This window comes from Lotus japonicus, chromosome 3, assembly GCF_012489685.1.
Source record: "Lotus japonicus ecotype B-129 chromosome 3, LjGifu_v1.2".
Classification (NCBI taxonomy): Eukaryota; Viridiplantae; Streptophyta; class Magnoliopsida; order Fabales; family Fabaceae; genus Lotus; species Lotus japonicus.
In genome coordinates, this window is record NC_080043.1 from 76,620,193 (window position 1) to 76,632,116 (window position 11,924).

The following is an 11,924-nucleotide window of genomic DNA, read 5'->3' on the forward strand; positions in this document are numbered from 1 at the left end:
TTGGGTACGTCTCTCAAGACTAGGGCATCCACTCGATGATGAAAGCATCTCTCTTGCGACTGAAGTCAGGACATGAATATCGGTCAAAGTAGATGGTGACGAAAGCATCTTGCTGACGATAGAGGAAATAATGGTGGTACCGCTGCTTCCTAGCCGCATGTCCATAAAGAAGATGATGATAACCCTACGCAACGAAGCAAAAAAGGTGGTGATTCTAGAATCATTGGAGAAGATTCTATGATGATAATCAACAAGAAGATAAAAAATACAAATGAAATGATTTAGTAAATATATTTTTCGAGGATCTACATGGTGATTGAATAGTTATTTCAAAATTTTCATAAAGAAAAATCTCGTGACAAACGTGACACGCATAAGACAAATTTCATTAACATTAAAAGTCAAGGAAAATCATAGATTGCTAATAAACAATGATACAATTCTATTACTTATAAGTCCACGAAGTCTGCTGATATGGTAGGACTAGGAGTTAATGAGGGACAACTCCACATAGATTTTGAAGAGGTTGACCTGTTACGAAAATGTCAACGTCAGGATGGCTCCAAGTCAAACATGCCAAAATTCACTCTGTCGCCAAGCTTGAAGAAGTTTTCTACTGCGCAAAAGGAAGCCATTGCCTCCACCCTCTAGATAAAAAGAAGCAAGAACTTGTGGTTATTAATAAGGTTATGCAACCAGCTTAGGATTCTAGGGGCAAAAGAGTTGCTTAAGCACATGTGGCAATACGGACCTACATAATGTTAAATGGCCAAGCTCTAGGAACGTCTTTAGTAGCTAGAAACCTATCAACATTGTTGAAGCGAGGGTCCATGGTGGTGGTATTTGGATAATTGGATTCTCTTGCAGGATAATCTCAGTATCTCTACACAAGTTGTTGATGTCCATTACCGGTTTGTTGTTACCTCTATTTATAGGGCTGCCAGGAAGTGGAGTCGGAGTTTCGTTTATGCTAGTCCTATCTTGGTTACTTAGGAGGAGTTATGGACTCACCTTTGTAGCATTTGCAATTCTATCAATTGTTCGTGGAGCTTTATGAGTGATTTCAATGAGATTCTTTTCCTTTTTGAAATGTCTAATGGTTCCTTTTATAAAAGAAAGAGTAACCATTTTTTGTTTATGCTCGGTTATTGATCTCTTTTGGATCTTGGAGCTAGTGGCAATAAGTTCACATGGGTCAAGAAAACACAAGTTTGTGTCTCTGTGCATAAATGCTTGGATCATGTGCATTTTGATTTGGACTCGAGAGTTGAGTTTCCCGAAGTTGTTGTTGAGAGTTTGAGGCGTTCTCATTTTGTTCACTCTCATTTGCTTCTTCGATGTGGTGGTATGCCTCATGACTAGTCCAATAAGACCTTTCAAGAAGCTTGGATGTTGCATCCAGAATATGGTACAGTGGTTGATAATGCGTGGAGGAAAGTAAGCCATAATGTCGTTGATGCTCTCTCTAATGTTAGAAAGGATTCTCTTGAGTTTAATTCTGATATCTTTGGAAATATATTCTAGAGAAGTGGATTCAAGAATTTTTGTGTTCTAGAGAAAGCTATGCGTAGGTCTCAAAACTTGGTTTGTTTTGAGAGGAGTCTACAGAAAGAGCCCTGTGTGGTAATGAAACAAGAGAAGCTCCTTTGGCTTCATAAATCTTGAGAAGAATGGGTTTGGTTTGTGATGAAAATACAAGATTCTTTCACACTGCCGTGAGGAGGAAGTGTAACAAAAATCACGGGTTTGAGTTGGAATCACAAAATTCAATTACTCTTTGCTTATTAACTTGCATTCTACGCATCTTTAAATTCTCCATTTAACATTAACCTTTTCTTTTTATCTTATGTAAACAAAAATACAGTGAAGAGTCCATGATAATAGGCATTAAGGCTGTAATTGTTTCTTTTCTGCCACAGCAGAGAGGGCTAATCAAATAGCAAATCTCTCATTTTTTGCAATCAAAGAAACTAGACCTATTTTTTAGTTCATGTGACATTAAAAACTAAACATTCAATACATAAGTCTTTTAACTCCAAAATACAAGGGCCTTCACACATACGCAGCCCAAAACACATAGTTACAGATGCAATCATAATAACCTACACAATAATAGACACATCCAAGTAATCACCAATCTGCATATTCACGAACAAAGTCAGAAACAGAATTTGAAATAATCAAGTAAAAATGCAAGAAGAAGAAGAAGAAGAATTCTTTACCTCAAAACCAAGGTCAGCTAAAGCCTTGCCATCATCTAATCTACCAGTACCAAACGATAATGTCTTGCCCACCTTCATCAAGCAATCAAGTATGAAGACAAAGTATGAGATTGATTCAAAATGAAAGTAAAAACTCATGATTACAACAGTCACTTATAAGAGGTGATCTTGAAGGGCAGTACTTTATGGTTTGCGAAAATATTGAGGTTTCTTTGCATTAAAGACTTCTCTTGGTACATTGGACAGGCTTCAAATTAGTATATAATTCCAAAATGGAAACTTAGGGCAAAAGTTTAAGGCACCATTAAGAGAATAGAGGGCTTTAGCTTTTTAAGATGATTTGAAAAAGAAAACAGTAAAAGGAGCCCGTTGGTATACGGGGTTATCTACTTGAAAAAAACAATAAAAGTCACTAGTTGAAAAACTAACATTTGAGACGTAAACAACTTCTTATTTATATAATTATTTGTGTATGATTATAAGATTAACAGTGGACTTTCCGATATATGATCCTAATTCTCACTTTTTACTCTGAAGTGAATCTCTTACTTTAGTGTGATCATTATCAACAACGTGCAACAGGTATGCATCACCTGAACTGGCTGGACCAGAATGGTAATCAACTATGAAGTAAAGTTCACAAACTTAAGTGAATTGGGAATAACTTTTAACATGTTGGTCTTAAGATAACAAAATCAAAGACAGGTTTTTGTCACAGGTTTCATTCATTATTAAACCAATTCGACTCATTTACCACTCTTAGCGCACACAAAATCTAGATTGTCAAGAACTCACTCTTAAAACCCAAATATATCGCATGAAAAAAAAAAACCATACTATATGTGTAAAAAGAAAAACATCACAGTAAGGTTAAAGTAATAAGCAAAAGACACATAGGTAGCGATTGACAAGCGAACAAAATGGAACAAAACCTTTTCTTCTTATCTCTTTAATTTCAATCTTTTAAGGAGAACATAAATGGGTGACCTTTCTTATGCATGTTCTGTTTTGTTTTTTATATGCATCAAACATGAAAATGAACTTATATATTAGGTGACTTTCTTGTATTAACAAGCCTATTGAAAGTTGAGAAGAGTTACCTCTTGAACTTTGAAACGGCCATTTTTATCAGGAAACACAAAGGCAAATGAAAGCTTTGCATTTCTCCTTCTTGCAGCTGGAGCCACTTCTTTGACCTGTACAAGATATACAGACAACCACAAAAGCATATCAACCAAACAAAACAAAAAAACATCATTTCATTCAAGAAATTACAGATAATGGAGAATATTAAGGCCCAGTTTCTTATGTTTTCAATTCTTGTATTCACTGATTCCGAGTGAACAGAGATGGGAGGAAAAAAATCTTGATAGCAGAATTTAAACTGTTCCATGGATCAACTGAGCGCTGCATACAAGCTTACATAAATGAAAGTAACCATAGTGAAAATGGCCAACTGTAGAGGAACAAACTGTAGGAAAAATAACGAAGTAACTAACTCCTACCAGCTAACTGAGTTAACTGCCTCTCCATCTCCCTTATGTGAAAATGTCCACTATACCTATGTTGCAGCAAATGTAAGAGGGAGCAAGGCCATGGTGAACCCATGGCAATTTGGTTATATGTGGAGAGAGGAAGAAACCGCATGAGACCACTATGTGCCTTCTCGCGAACAATGTGTCAGTCACAAGATGCTTGGCCCAAATTGGATGATATGTGACAGGCAATCCAGTTACAATAAAGCATTGCTTGAGATTGCAATTTACAAGCAGCTGAAGCTAGGGTCTTGTACTTCGCTTCAAAACAGGATCGTGCAACGGTTGTTTTTCTTCTTCTTAGATTTCCCGAAAATGAGAGAATTCCCAATAAGAAATACTCGAAGACAGACTGCCGAGTGTTAGGGAAGCCACCCCAATCAACATTACTAAAGCCAACCAATATGACATCATCAACACATACAAGGAGTGGCGAGAGTGAGATTTCTTAAATTTAAGTGAAGAAGTATGCCAGAAGAGAACTGAGCATACCCCAAGCATATGCCGTATGTGAAGAAGAGATGTGTCCACATGAAAGATAACTAGACATGGAATGTGCTGTGGAGTGGGTGCTTAGGTAAGGTAGTGCAGAGACAGTGCTACAGCTAAGGGTGTGGTTTTGAAGTTCTGCTAGAATGGTTTTTAGAAGTGGCAACGCGTAGGTAAAGAAGTGTTTAAAGCGTTGTAAGGGAAAACCTGCTCACGTAAGTAAACCACATCTCGGGACACAAAATATGCTGAGAATGCATGTCAATGACTACATAACCTTAGATTCCTTGTCTATAACCTAGGAATGCACATTTCCTAGCCCTCAGATCAAATTTTAACAGAAGGCATTAGGCGGTTAAGATGAATTCATATAGTGATTTGTTAATCAGGACTCGAGTAGGGATCTTGTTAATGAGGTTCGCTGGATGCAAGTCTGCATGAAACCATTTGAAAATTTTCCTGAACTAGGATTTGTCTAGCTACACCTAAGAGATGCTAATATATATATTCTTCAAACTTGTGACCGAGTTAAGTAGTTAACTACCTCTCCTTCAACAAAAAAAAAATCTCCCCATCTTCATCAGAATGTAATTTCCTATATAAATAAATTATTGAAAAGAGAAAATAAAACAAATGTTTAAATTTAGTTATGAGAAGGAAAGGATGGATACTAACGAGATCAGTTAACTCTCTGAGAGTAGCGTCCTTCCAGGTATAAATCTGAACCTCGTCCTTGGGCTCTTTCCCTCTGACAGCGAAATCTTCCATTGTATGATGACCTCCAATCTAACACATCAATATATATATATATATTAGGTCATTCCATTCCATTCGCTCGCACATAGAAAAGAAAGCGAGAAGGAGGTTACCTTAGTGAAGACTCGGAGCAACAAAGGGCATGTCTGGAATCAAACAAGAAGAATGTTACTGCCATGGTTGACTCCAGAAGAAGAAGAAGAAGAAGAATAGGGAATAGAAAGGGGAAGGTACCTTTTCGCGATCGACGGGGTCGGGGCGAGGTCGTGAAGCATGGGGAGGAGGGCCTCTTGGAGGCGGAGGCAACGGCCTCCCACCTTGTCGTTTTGCTGCGGCCTCGCTCATGTCTTTCTTCTTCCTCTTCCTTCCGCTGGTTTCTGTGAATGATTATCAATTTGTTTCTCTCTCGCTTCCTGCTTTCACAAACCTCACCTCACTACTTCTTGGGCCTGTCTGGGCTTTTTGCGTTTCCCATCTTCCTTCTCTATTACTCCTGCTAAACCCACAACTTCCAAAACCCTTTTTTCATTCCCCTTTAATTAAAATATCTTTTACACCTAAGCAAGGTTATAGTGGACATTTTCACCAATTTGCTCTTCTAACCCTTGTTTGTTCTTTTCTAATATATATTGATATTGATATTGATTAGACGAGCTTATTTCAACTTATAATATACTCCTAAGTTACAAGTGTTTAAGAGATATTATATAAATAGTTTATGATCTACCTATAAATTATTTTGACCTTATTTTCAAAAGTTGTTCAAACTAGTTAATGGTTAATGAATACGCTTATATATCTACTTATAACAAACTTTCTAACTTTCTCTAGCACCCTCAATTTCGAGATCAAACTAGCTTCTTTTCCTCCGAAACATCTCAATTTTGACCATTGAGCCACACATAGGCATCCCTCACCGTATATCTACCCTTGCTATCATTGTCCTAGGCCCAAATGTCCTCCTTACTCAGCACCACCTCAAAATGACGAAAGAGAAGAGATCCAATACATTTTGTGACAACATGGTATTAAGTTGATCCAAGGCCCAACTATTATCACGAACTAAGTCATCCAATTTTAAGTTTGTATATGAAATATTGATGAAAGGAAGTCGGGGTGTAATCGGCCTAGTACCACTCCAATCCACGCACGAAACATATGTGTTACCATCACCCAAGTTGAATTTGAATCTATGTTTAATATGGTCCCTGACCTTGACAATTCCTTCCCACACCGTTTAGTCATTGGGCTGCTGCGAGACACTGATTATGGAAGATCGTGTTAGGTATTTATGCTCAAACACATGAACCCATAGTTTATTGGGCTTCTAATCCAAGTGCTAAACTTCCTTTGCATTACGTAAGTAGAAATTGGTGCAATAACAGATTTCGTCAGACAAACTCTCCCCGCCAAGTTCAACATGCTAGTCTTCCAATGGGACAAATTTTTCTGAGTAATCAAATATGCTCACACTCTCATGATGTTAATTTTTCTATTTATAAAATTCAAATGTGGGATCTTACTGAAATAAATAAATCAAGCTTATTATCATTTAAAATAAAAAGAAATGAGGTTACATAGAGTATAATATTATTTTATCTTTAAAATTGTGGATGAGGTGATAGTGTCCGAGTTAAATGTAGAGAAAATTGTCGGTCTCAAAAAACACATCAATATAATAGATAGTGTGAAAAGAAATAAAGAGATAAATAAAAATAGAAAATGAGTAAAAATAAAATACAAAAGAAAATTGGATGTGAATGTTTGAAATCCTTTCGCAATAACATGATTAACCTAGTTACCTAGACATAACGGCTCACAAATTCAGTGACAATTTCAAGCTTGTATAAACTTTAGCAGTTGACGAATTAACAAAAGGGTAGCATGAGACTCGAACTCTGAAGCAGTTTACAATATCATCATAGTCAATTTTATATGGAATCTGTTCCTACTTCCTACCTAAGAATTTGTATTATCAATACCCACAACCTCTTCTTTTGAAAATAAAAATCTTAATTTAAATTGTGTGATCTAGAGTTTCTGCGCAACAATGGTCTACAAACTTGGTTTGCAACACATTATGAACTATCCACTTTGATCTCCTATCAAAATTCTCTCCCTTGGCTGGAACTAGATGCAAGAATTTGGGACACAACCAAACCAATTTGGTTTACAATCTCAAGAATTTATCGACCAATCAAAATTTTGGTACGATATATTAACAGGTCCACCATCACCTAAGAGATGTGTCAACAGACCAGCTTTATTTGGATCCGAGTAATTAATTATCCACTTTAAGATGTCTTTCTCAGTTCCAAAATCTCCACTGAACCTGCCAATAAATATTTCATTAGAAGGGAGCTAGAAATTGAATTGCATTAAAAAAAAACAACAGAAAAGCTGGATTTGCTTGCTTACAAGTTGAAAATTCGAGTGAGATAAACCGTTCTCTTCTCTAGGTCCACTTCAAAACCATCTTTCTCAAAGAATTCTCTTGCAGCACCTCTTAATTCATCAACAACTCTATCAGAAGAGAAGAACCTCACATTTGGGCTGGATTTTGTACCATTACAAAGTCCAAAGTGAAATAACGGATTAAGCTTGACAAGAGCAACCTACAGTTTGAAAACACCAACAAACCCTGTTATACACTCCCTAATTATATCATACTTTCTATCAAGTATACAAATGAATTCAGCAAGATTCAAAAGTTCATAAGATCTATTTACCTCTAACCGCCTGTCTCCTGCACTAAAGGGCTTCAGCAAGGAATACGGTGTCCTCCGATTGCATCTGAGGACACCATTTTTAATATCAGTGAGGGAATAAGGATGTCCTCCAACCAAATACAGGAAATCATTGAAGAATGATCTCCTATCAATCAAACTTTCTGGGCACCCTACCCTGATGACAGCATGGATGACCATGGCATTGTACAAATTTAAGAAGAACGCAAGCTTGTCATTTTCTGATAGTTCCAAGAGATTCACTCGCTGCAGATCCTGGGTCAGATTAACATACCTGCAGTTATATGTTAAACAGTAAAATATTTATAATTATATGTTAGGCAACAAATTGAATACTGAAGTATAATAATAATAATGTACAATTTCTCTGGTACACATCAAAAAATGAAGAGGTTTCATACCTACGAAATTCTTCGCTTTTGCTAATGGCTTCATAGTCAACATGTTGCCTATCATCAGAAGCATAAGACTCAAGGATGGCAGACATGATCTTGGTAAGCCTTTCACAAATTTCAGCTACAGGCTTTGGCTCAGAATCTTTTGTGGCGCCGCAAAAATTATAGCATCTGGGGATAAATGGTTCTTGCTCAAGGAAACGATATAAGTGATTTCCCTCCTCAAAATCATTTTCCCTGCCGAAGAAAGTTAACAATGTCGATCGATAAGCAAATTACCAAAAGATTGTTTGGAGTTCATTAGGCTCAAAAAGCTCTATAGTTACCCGAAAACATGATGGATGAAGTGCTTCCTGGATAACCGTCTTCCAATCTCGATTGCCTAATCAATTTTTCAAGAATGCAAAACAAGAGGACAAATCAATTAATCAATTATGATCGAGCTAATAGAAATCATGAGTTTGGGGAATCGTAACACCCGCAATAAGTCAATTAATCACCATTCAATAATACTAACTAAATAGAGGAAAACAAAACAAGCATCTGGGCGCTAAGGTGTGGTGAGACTAATTCATCATCCAATTGTCAGACCGCGTTAACTAGTAAAGGACTGGTCAATAATTTTTTCCATTTACATAAATTGAATATCTAACATTCAACCATTTACTTTAGCTTTAGTGATAAAATTCTACCCACTTGATTTATTTTTCGCCCACCTTGTGATAAGTTTGAATGCACTACTCCTGCGTAGAATGTGAATGGTAACCATTTCAATTTTTTTTTCTTACATCAGAAATATAAACTACAACCGTAGAATGTGAATGGTAACCATTTCAATTTTTTTTTCTTACATAAGAAATATAAACTACAACCTCTAGAGTTAAATCTTAAACCTTATACTCTCTCACTCATATGTTTATCCGTTCTTAGTACTTGAGTAAAAAATCCGCAAACAATTTTAATTAATAATTACTGACGCAACCCAAGTGGCTTACGATCATAATGCCGTGCCGAAGGGGCCAAGCGTGACAATGCTGGGAAAACTTAAAGAAATATTTTTTGATAAAACAATTAAGAACATCCCTTCACATTCCGCAAAGCAAAGTGAAGTAACAAAAAAAATTAAAATAGAATAGAAAATTTCAATTTTAGTAACAATCTAAAAATTGACCTCGCTCTAGTCTCTACTGTAGCTTAAAACTTTGTCGTAGAGCTGTTTTGAACTTGGCAGTGACCGTAAATAAAAAATACACATGAACTGGGCGGGACACCTATACAAGTGAAAGAACGGCGACACAATTATCAGAAGAACGAAGTAAATGATAAAGGTAGGCGACGAAGCAACGTATAAAGACATTTCGACTCAACTTACTTAAGCCTCATGTCTTGAGGGCATGTGGACTGGGCTGGATATAAGTATCCCTTATTCCCGCCCAAATCAAGCATTTAGATGAACGAAAGCAGCCATGGCGGGATTATGGAACAACGTCGAAGCCCGCCCGTCTTCTGGATGGGTCCACGCGCCAGCTGGAAGATTCCTTTAGTTTTGTCTTATATGTATAGAGGCTTGGGCCCCGGTTGTCAAGCCCAAGTACAGTGACAGTCCATGTTATGATCATTCCCTCTATAAAAGGAGAGGTCAACCCCTTGTAAAAAGTACCTTTTAAACATTTAATGAGAATATTCCTTTTGTGATATTTTTAGTACTCTACTAGGGTTTACTTTTTGTCAGTTTCCGACGTCAGAACTCCCTAGTACGGAACAACACACATGCCCAACCATTTTAGAAACCGAATCATATACTTCCCCCATGTGTGTAATTATTACAGTTCATGGTGCAAAACCAGATACTTGAGCACAGTTAAAGTTGAACTGGTCATACGATTACTAGGCACGCGTATACAGTGACAATAGCATTAATTAAACAATAAACAAAGTAAAAAAAAATACGTAGGTTTATACGGTCTACGAAGCGTACCTCGTTACGCGCGCAATTGAGATGCTGAACCACAACCGCCACCATCTCATTCCCATCGAAGCAGTTCTTAACAACCTTCATCTTCTTCCACCGATCCTGAACAACCAATCTCTGCCGCAAAATTCCAACGATCCCCGCCATCTCGTCCGTCCGAACCTCCTCCGGAGCATCATACCCGTACACCGGCGGCGCTGGTGCGTCATCGCCGGGGAGATTCTCCGCCACCAGCTCCGCCACCTTCTGTTCAAACTCGCCGTTGTTTCGTAAAGTGTTCAGCTCCACCAAACCTCCAATCAGCTTCTCGTTGAAGAAAATCTGCGGCACCGTAGCGCTTCCTGTTCTCTCTCGCAGCTCCTTCTCCCTCTCTCTGTACACGTCGACGTTGATCTCCACGAACTTGAGTCGTTTCTCCCTGAAGAATCTCCGCACCGCCGTGCAGTCCCGGCAACCGGACCTCGAGAAGAAGCTGATCCGCCCTTTCACCGTAGGTTCCTCCTCCTCCGGTTTCACCTGCACCACGACCTTGACGCCGGCGAGGCTAAACTCCGTCACTTCCGGCTCTTTCTTCTTCGCCTCGTCATCCTCCTCCTGCCGGAAGGATGAGACTCGCTTTGTGATCGCTGCTGACAAGTCGTTGCTCCGCTGGCGCAGGTAGCTTCCGATGGACGGCATGGTGGCGGCGGCGGAGAAGGTTGGCGGAGCGTCGGAGATTATGGTGGCTCTGAAAAACTCCGGTGGCACCGGAATCGGGAGAAGTAAATGGGGCTGAACGATTACTGGTTTGACATCGCAATCAGCATGAATTCCAACCCCGTAACTAACTGGTTTGTTAGTAACGGCTTCATAACTGTTAGCGCGATTTTCGGGTGAATCAATATCACAGTGAAGTTGGTTATCGGGTTGGTCCGTTTGCGTTGGCTTCTCGTTTTCTGTGAATTCCCCTTCAGAACCCATTATGGTGATGAAATGGAAAGAGAAGATAAGGAAGGAGAAGGAGTTATTATAGGGAGCTTAGAAATTAATTAGAAATTTGAAATGATCAAAATATATGAGATCATACAATCATATTAACAAGGGTAGTCCCGTCCTAAGACTAAGTGCAATGGATGTTGAAAATTTTTGTTTAGAGTTGTTTAGATGGTGCAATGGTTGTTGAAGGATGTTGAGAGTGATGTGGAGGAGAGAGAGAGGGGAGAAATGTTGAGGAAGCTCAACATTGTTGAGAGTCGTCCGGGACGCCACATGGCGCCATCTGAGTGGCCTCCGTCAGGCGCGTGGAGTGCACGGCCAGACAAGGCGCGTGACGCGCCTGGGAAGAGAGAGAAAAAGTCAGATTCTGCAGGGGGAACGCCACGTGTCTTAATCTGAATGGGTCGCCGGATTTCTTTTATCCTTTTCTTTTGAACTTAATTATTTCATAAAAAAAAAATTCTGAATTTTTTTTTTTACCAAAATTCATGATTTTTTTTCTCTCTATAAATAGAGACTTGGTTCGTTTGATTTGGACACAGAAAAAAAAACCAAGTTTTTTCACTCTCTTATTATCTCTCTCACCATCTTACTATCCTTCTATTAGCTTTTGTTTTGAAATGGATCACAACAATCACCATTTAATTTGTTAAGTGTTTATTGTTTAATTTAATTTAAAACAATAATTGTAATTTTATGTAAATAATAAAAACAAAAATATAAAATTATATAAAAATATGAAATAAAAAAGTGGTGGGGTAGGGTGAGTGGTGGGGTAGGGTGTTGAGAGAGAAAACCATTGGAGTGGGTAATTGTTGTGAGTGTGTTGAATT

The 11,924-nt window shown here is 38.2% G+C and overlaps 2 protein-coding genes across 2 annotated transcripts; both read right to left on the minus strand.

Annotated features, from left to right (window-relative positions):
• Positions 1-1,859: 1,859 nt before the first annotated feature.
• LOC130746000 (histone deacetylase complex subunit SAP18) lies at positions 1,860-5,463 on the minus strand. Its single transcript, XM_057598489.1, has 6 exons — positions 5,237-5,463; positions 5,116-5,148; positions 4,922-5,032; positions 3,323-3,418; positions 2,223-2,294; positions 1,860-2,138 (listed from the first exon to the last, which is right to left on the minus strand). The coding sequence occupies exons 1-6, from the start codon at positions 5,345-5,347 to the stop codon at positions 2,103-2,105; spliced, it is 459 nt and encodes a 152-aa protein (XP_057454472.1). The 5' UTR covers positions 5,348-5,463; the 3' UTR covers positions 1,860-2,102.
• Positions 5,464-6,825: 1,362 nt separating this feature from the next.
• Positions 6,826-11,206, minus strand: LOC130746001 (uncharacterized). The gene is made up of 6 exons (XM_057598490.1): positions 10,123-11,206; positions 8,471-8,526; positions 8,151-8,381; positions 7,732-8,023; positions 7,421-7,617; positions 6,826-7,334 (listed from the first exon to the last, which is right to left on the minus strand). Exons 1-6 carry the CDS (start codon positions 11,074-11,076, stop codon positions 7,181-7,183), a joined length of 1,884 nt encoding a protein of 627 aa, XP_057454473.1. The 5' UTR covers positions 11,077-11,206; the 3' UTR covers positions 6,826-7,180.
• Between the last annotated feature and the right edge of the window lie 718 nt (positions 11,207-11,924).

Bases quoted from the DNA above. Each gene is read 5' to 3' on its own strand.
- LOC130746000 (XM_057598489.1), bottom strand. From the start codon at position 5,347: ATGAGCGAGGCCGCAGCAAAACGACAAGGTGGGAGGCCGTTGCCTCCG. The intron at 2,295-3,322 runs GTAACTCTTCTC...TGCTTGATGAAG, and splicing joins GCCGTTTCAAAGTTCAAGAG to GTGGGCAAGACATTATCGTT. The intron at 2,139-2,222 runs GTAAAGAATTCT...GTGAATATGCAG, and splicing joins TAGCTGACCTTGGTTTTGAG to ATTGGTGATTACTTGGATGT.
- LOC130746001 (XM_057598490.1), bottom strand. From the start codon at position 11,076: ATGGGTTCTGAAGGGGAATTCACAGAAAACGAGAAGCCAACGCAAACG. The intron at 8,382-8,470 runs GTAACTATAGAG...TTTCTTCGGCAG, and splicing joins TTCATCCATCATGTTTTCGG to GGAAAATGATTTTGAGGAGG. The intron at 8,024-8,150 runs GTATGAAACCTC...ATATAACTGCAG, and splicing joins AAAAGCGAAGAATTTCGTAG to GTATGTTAATCTGACCCAGG.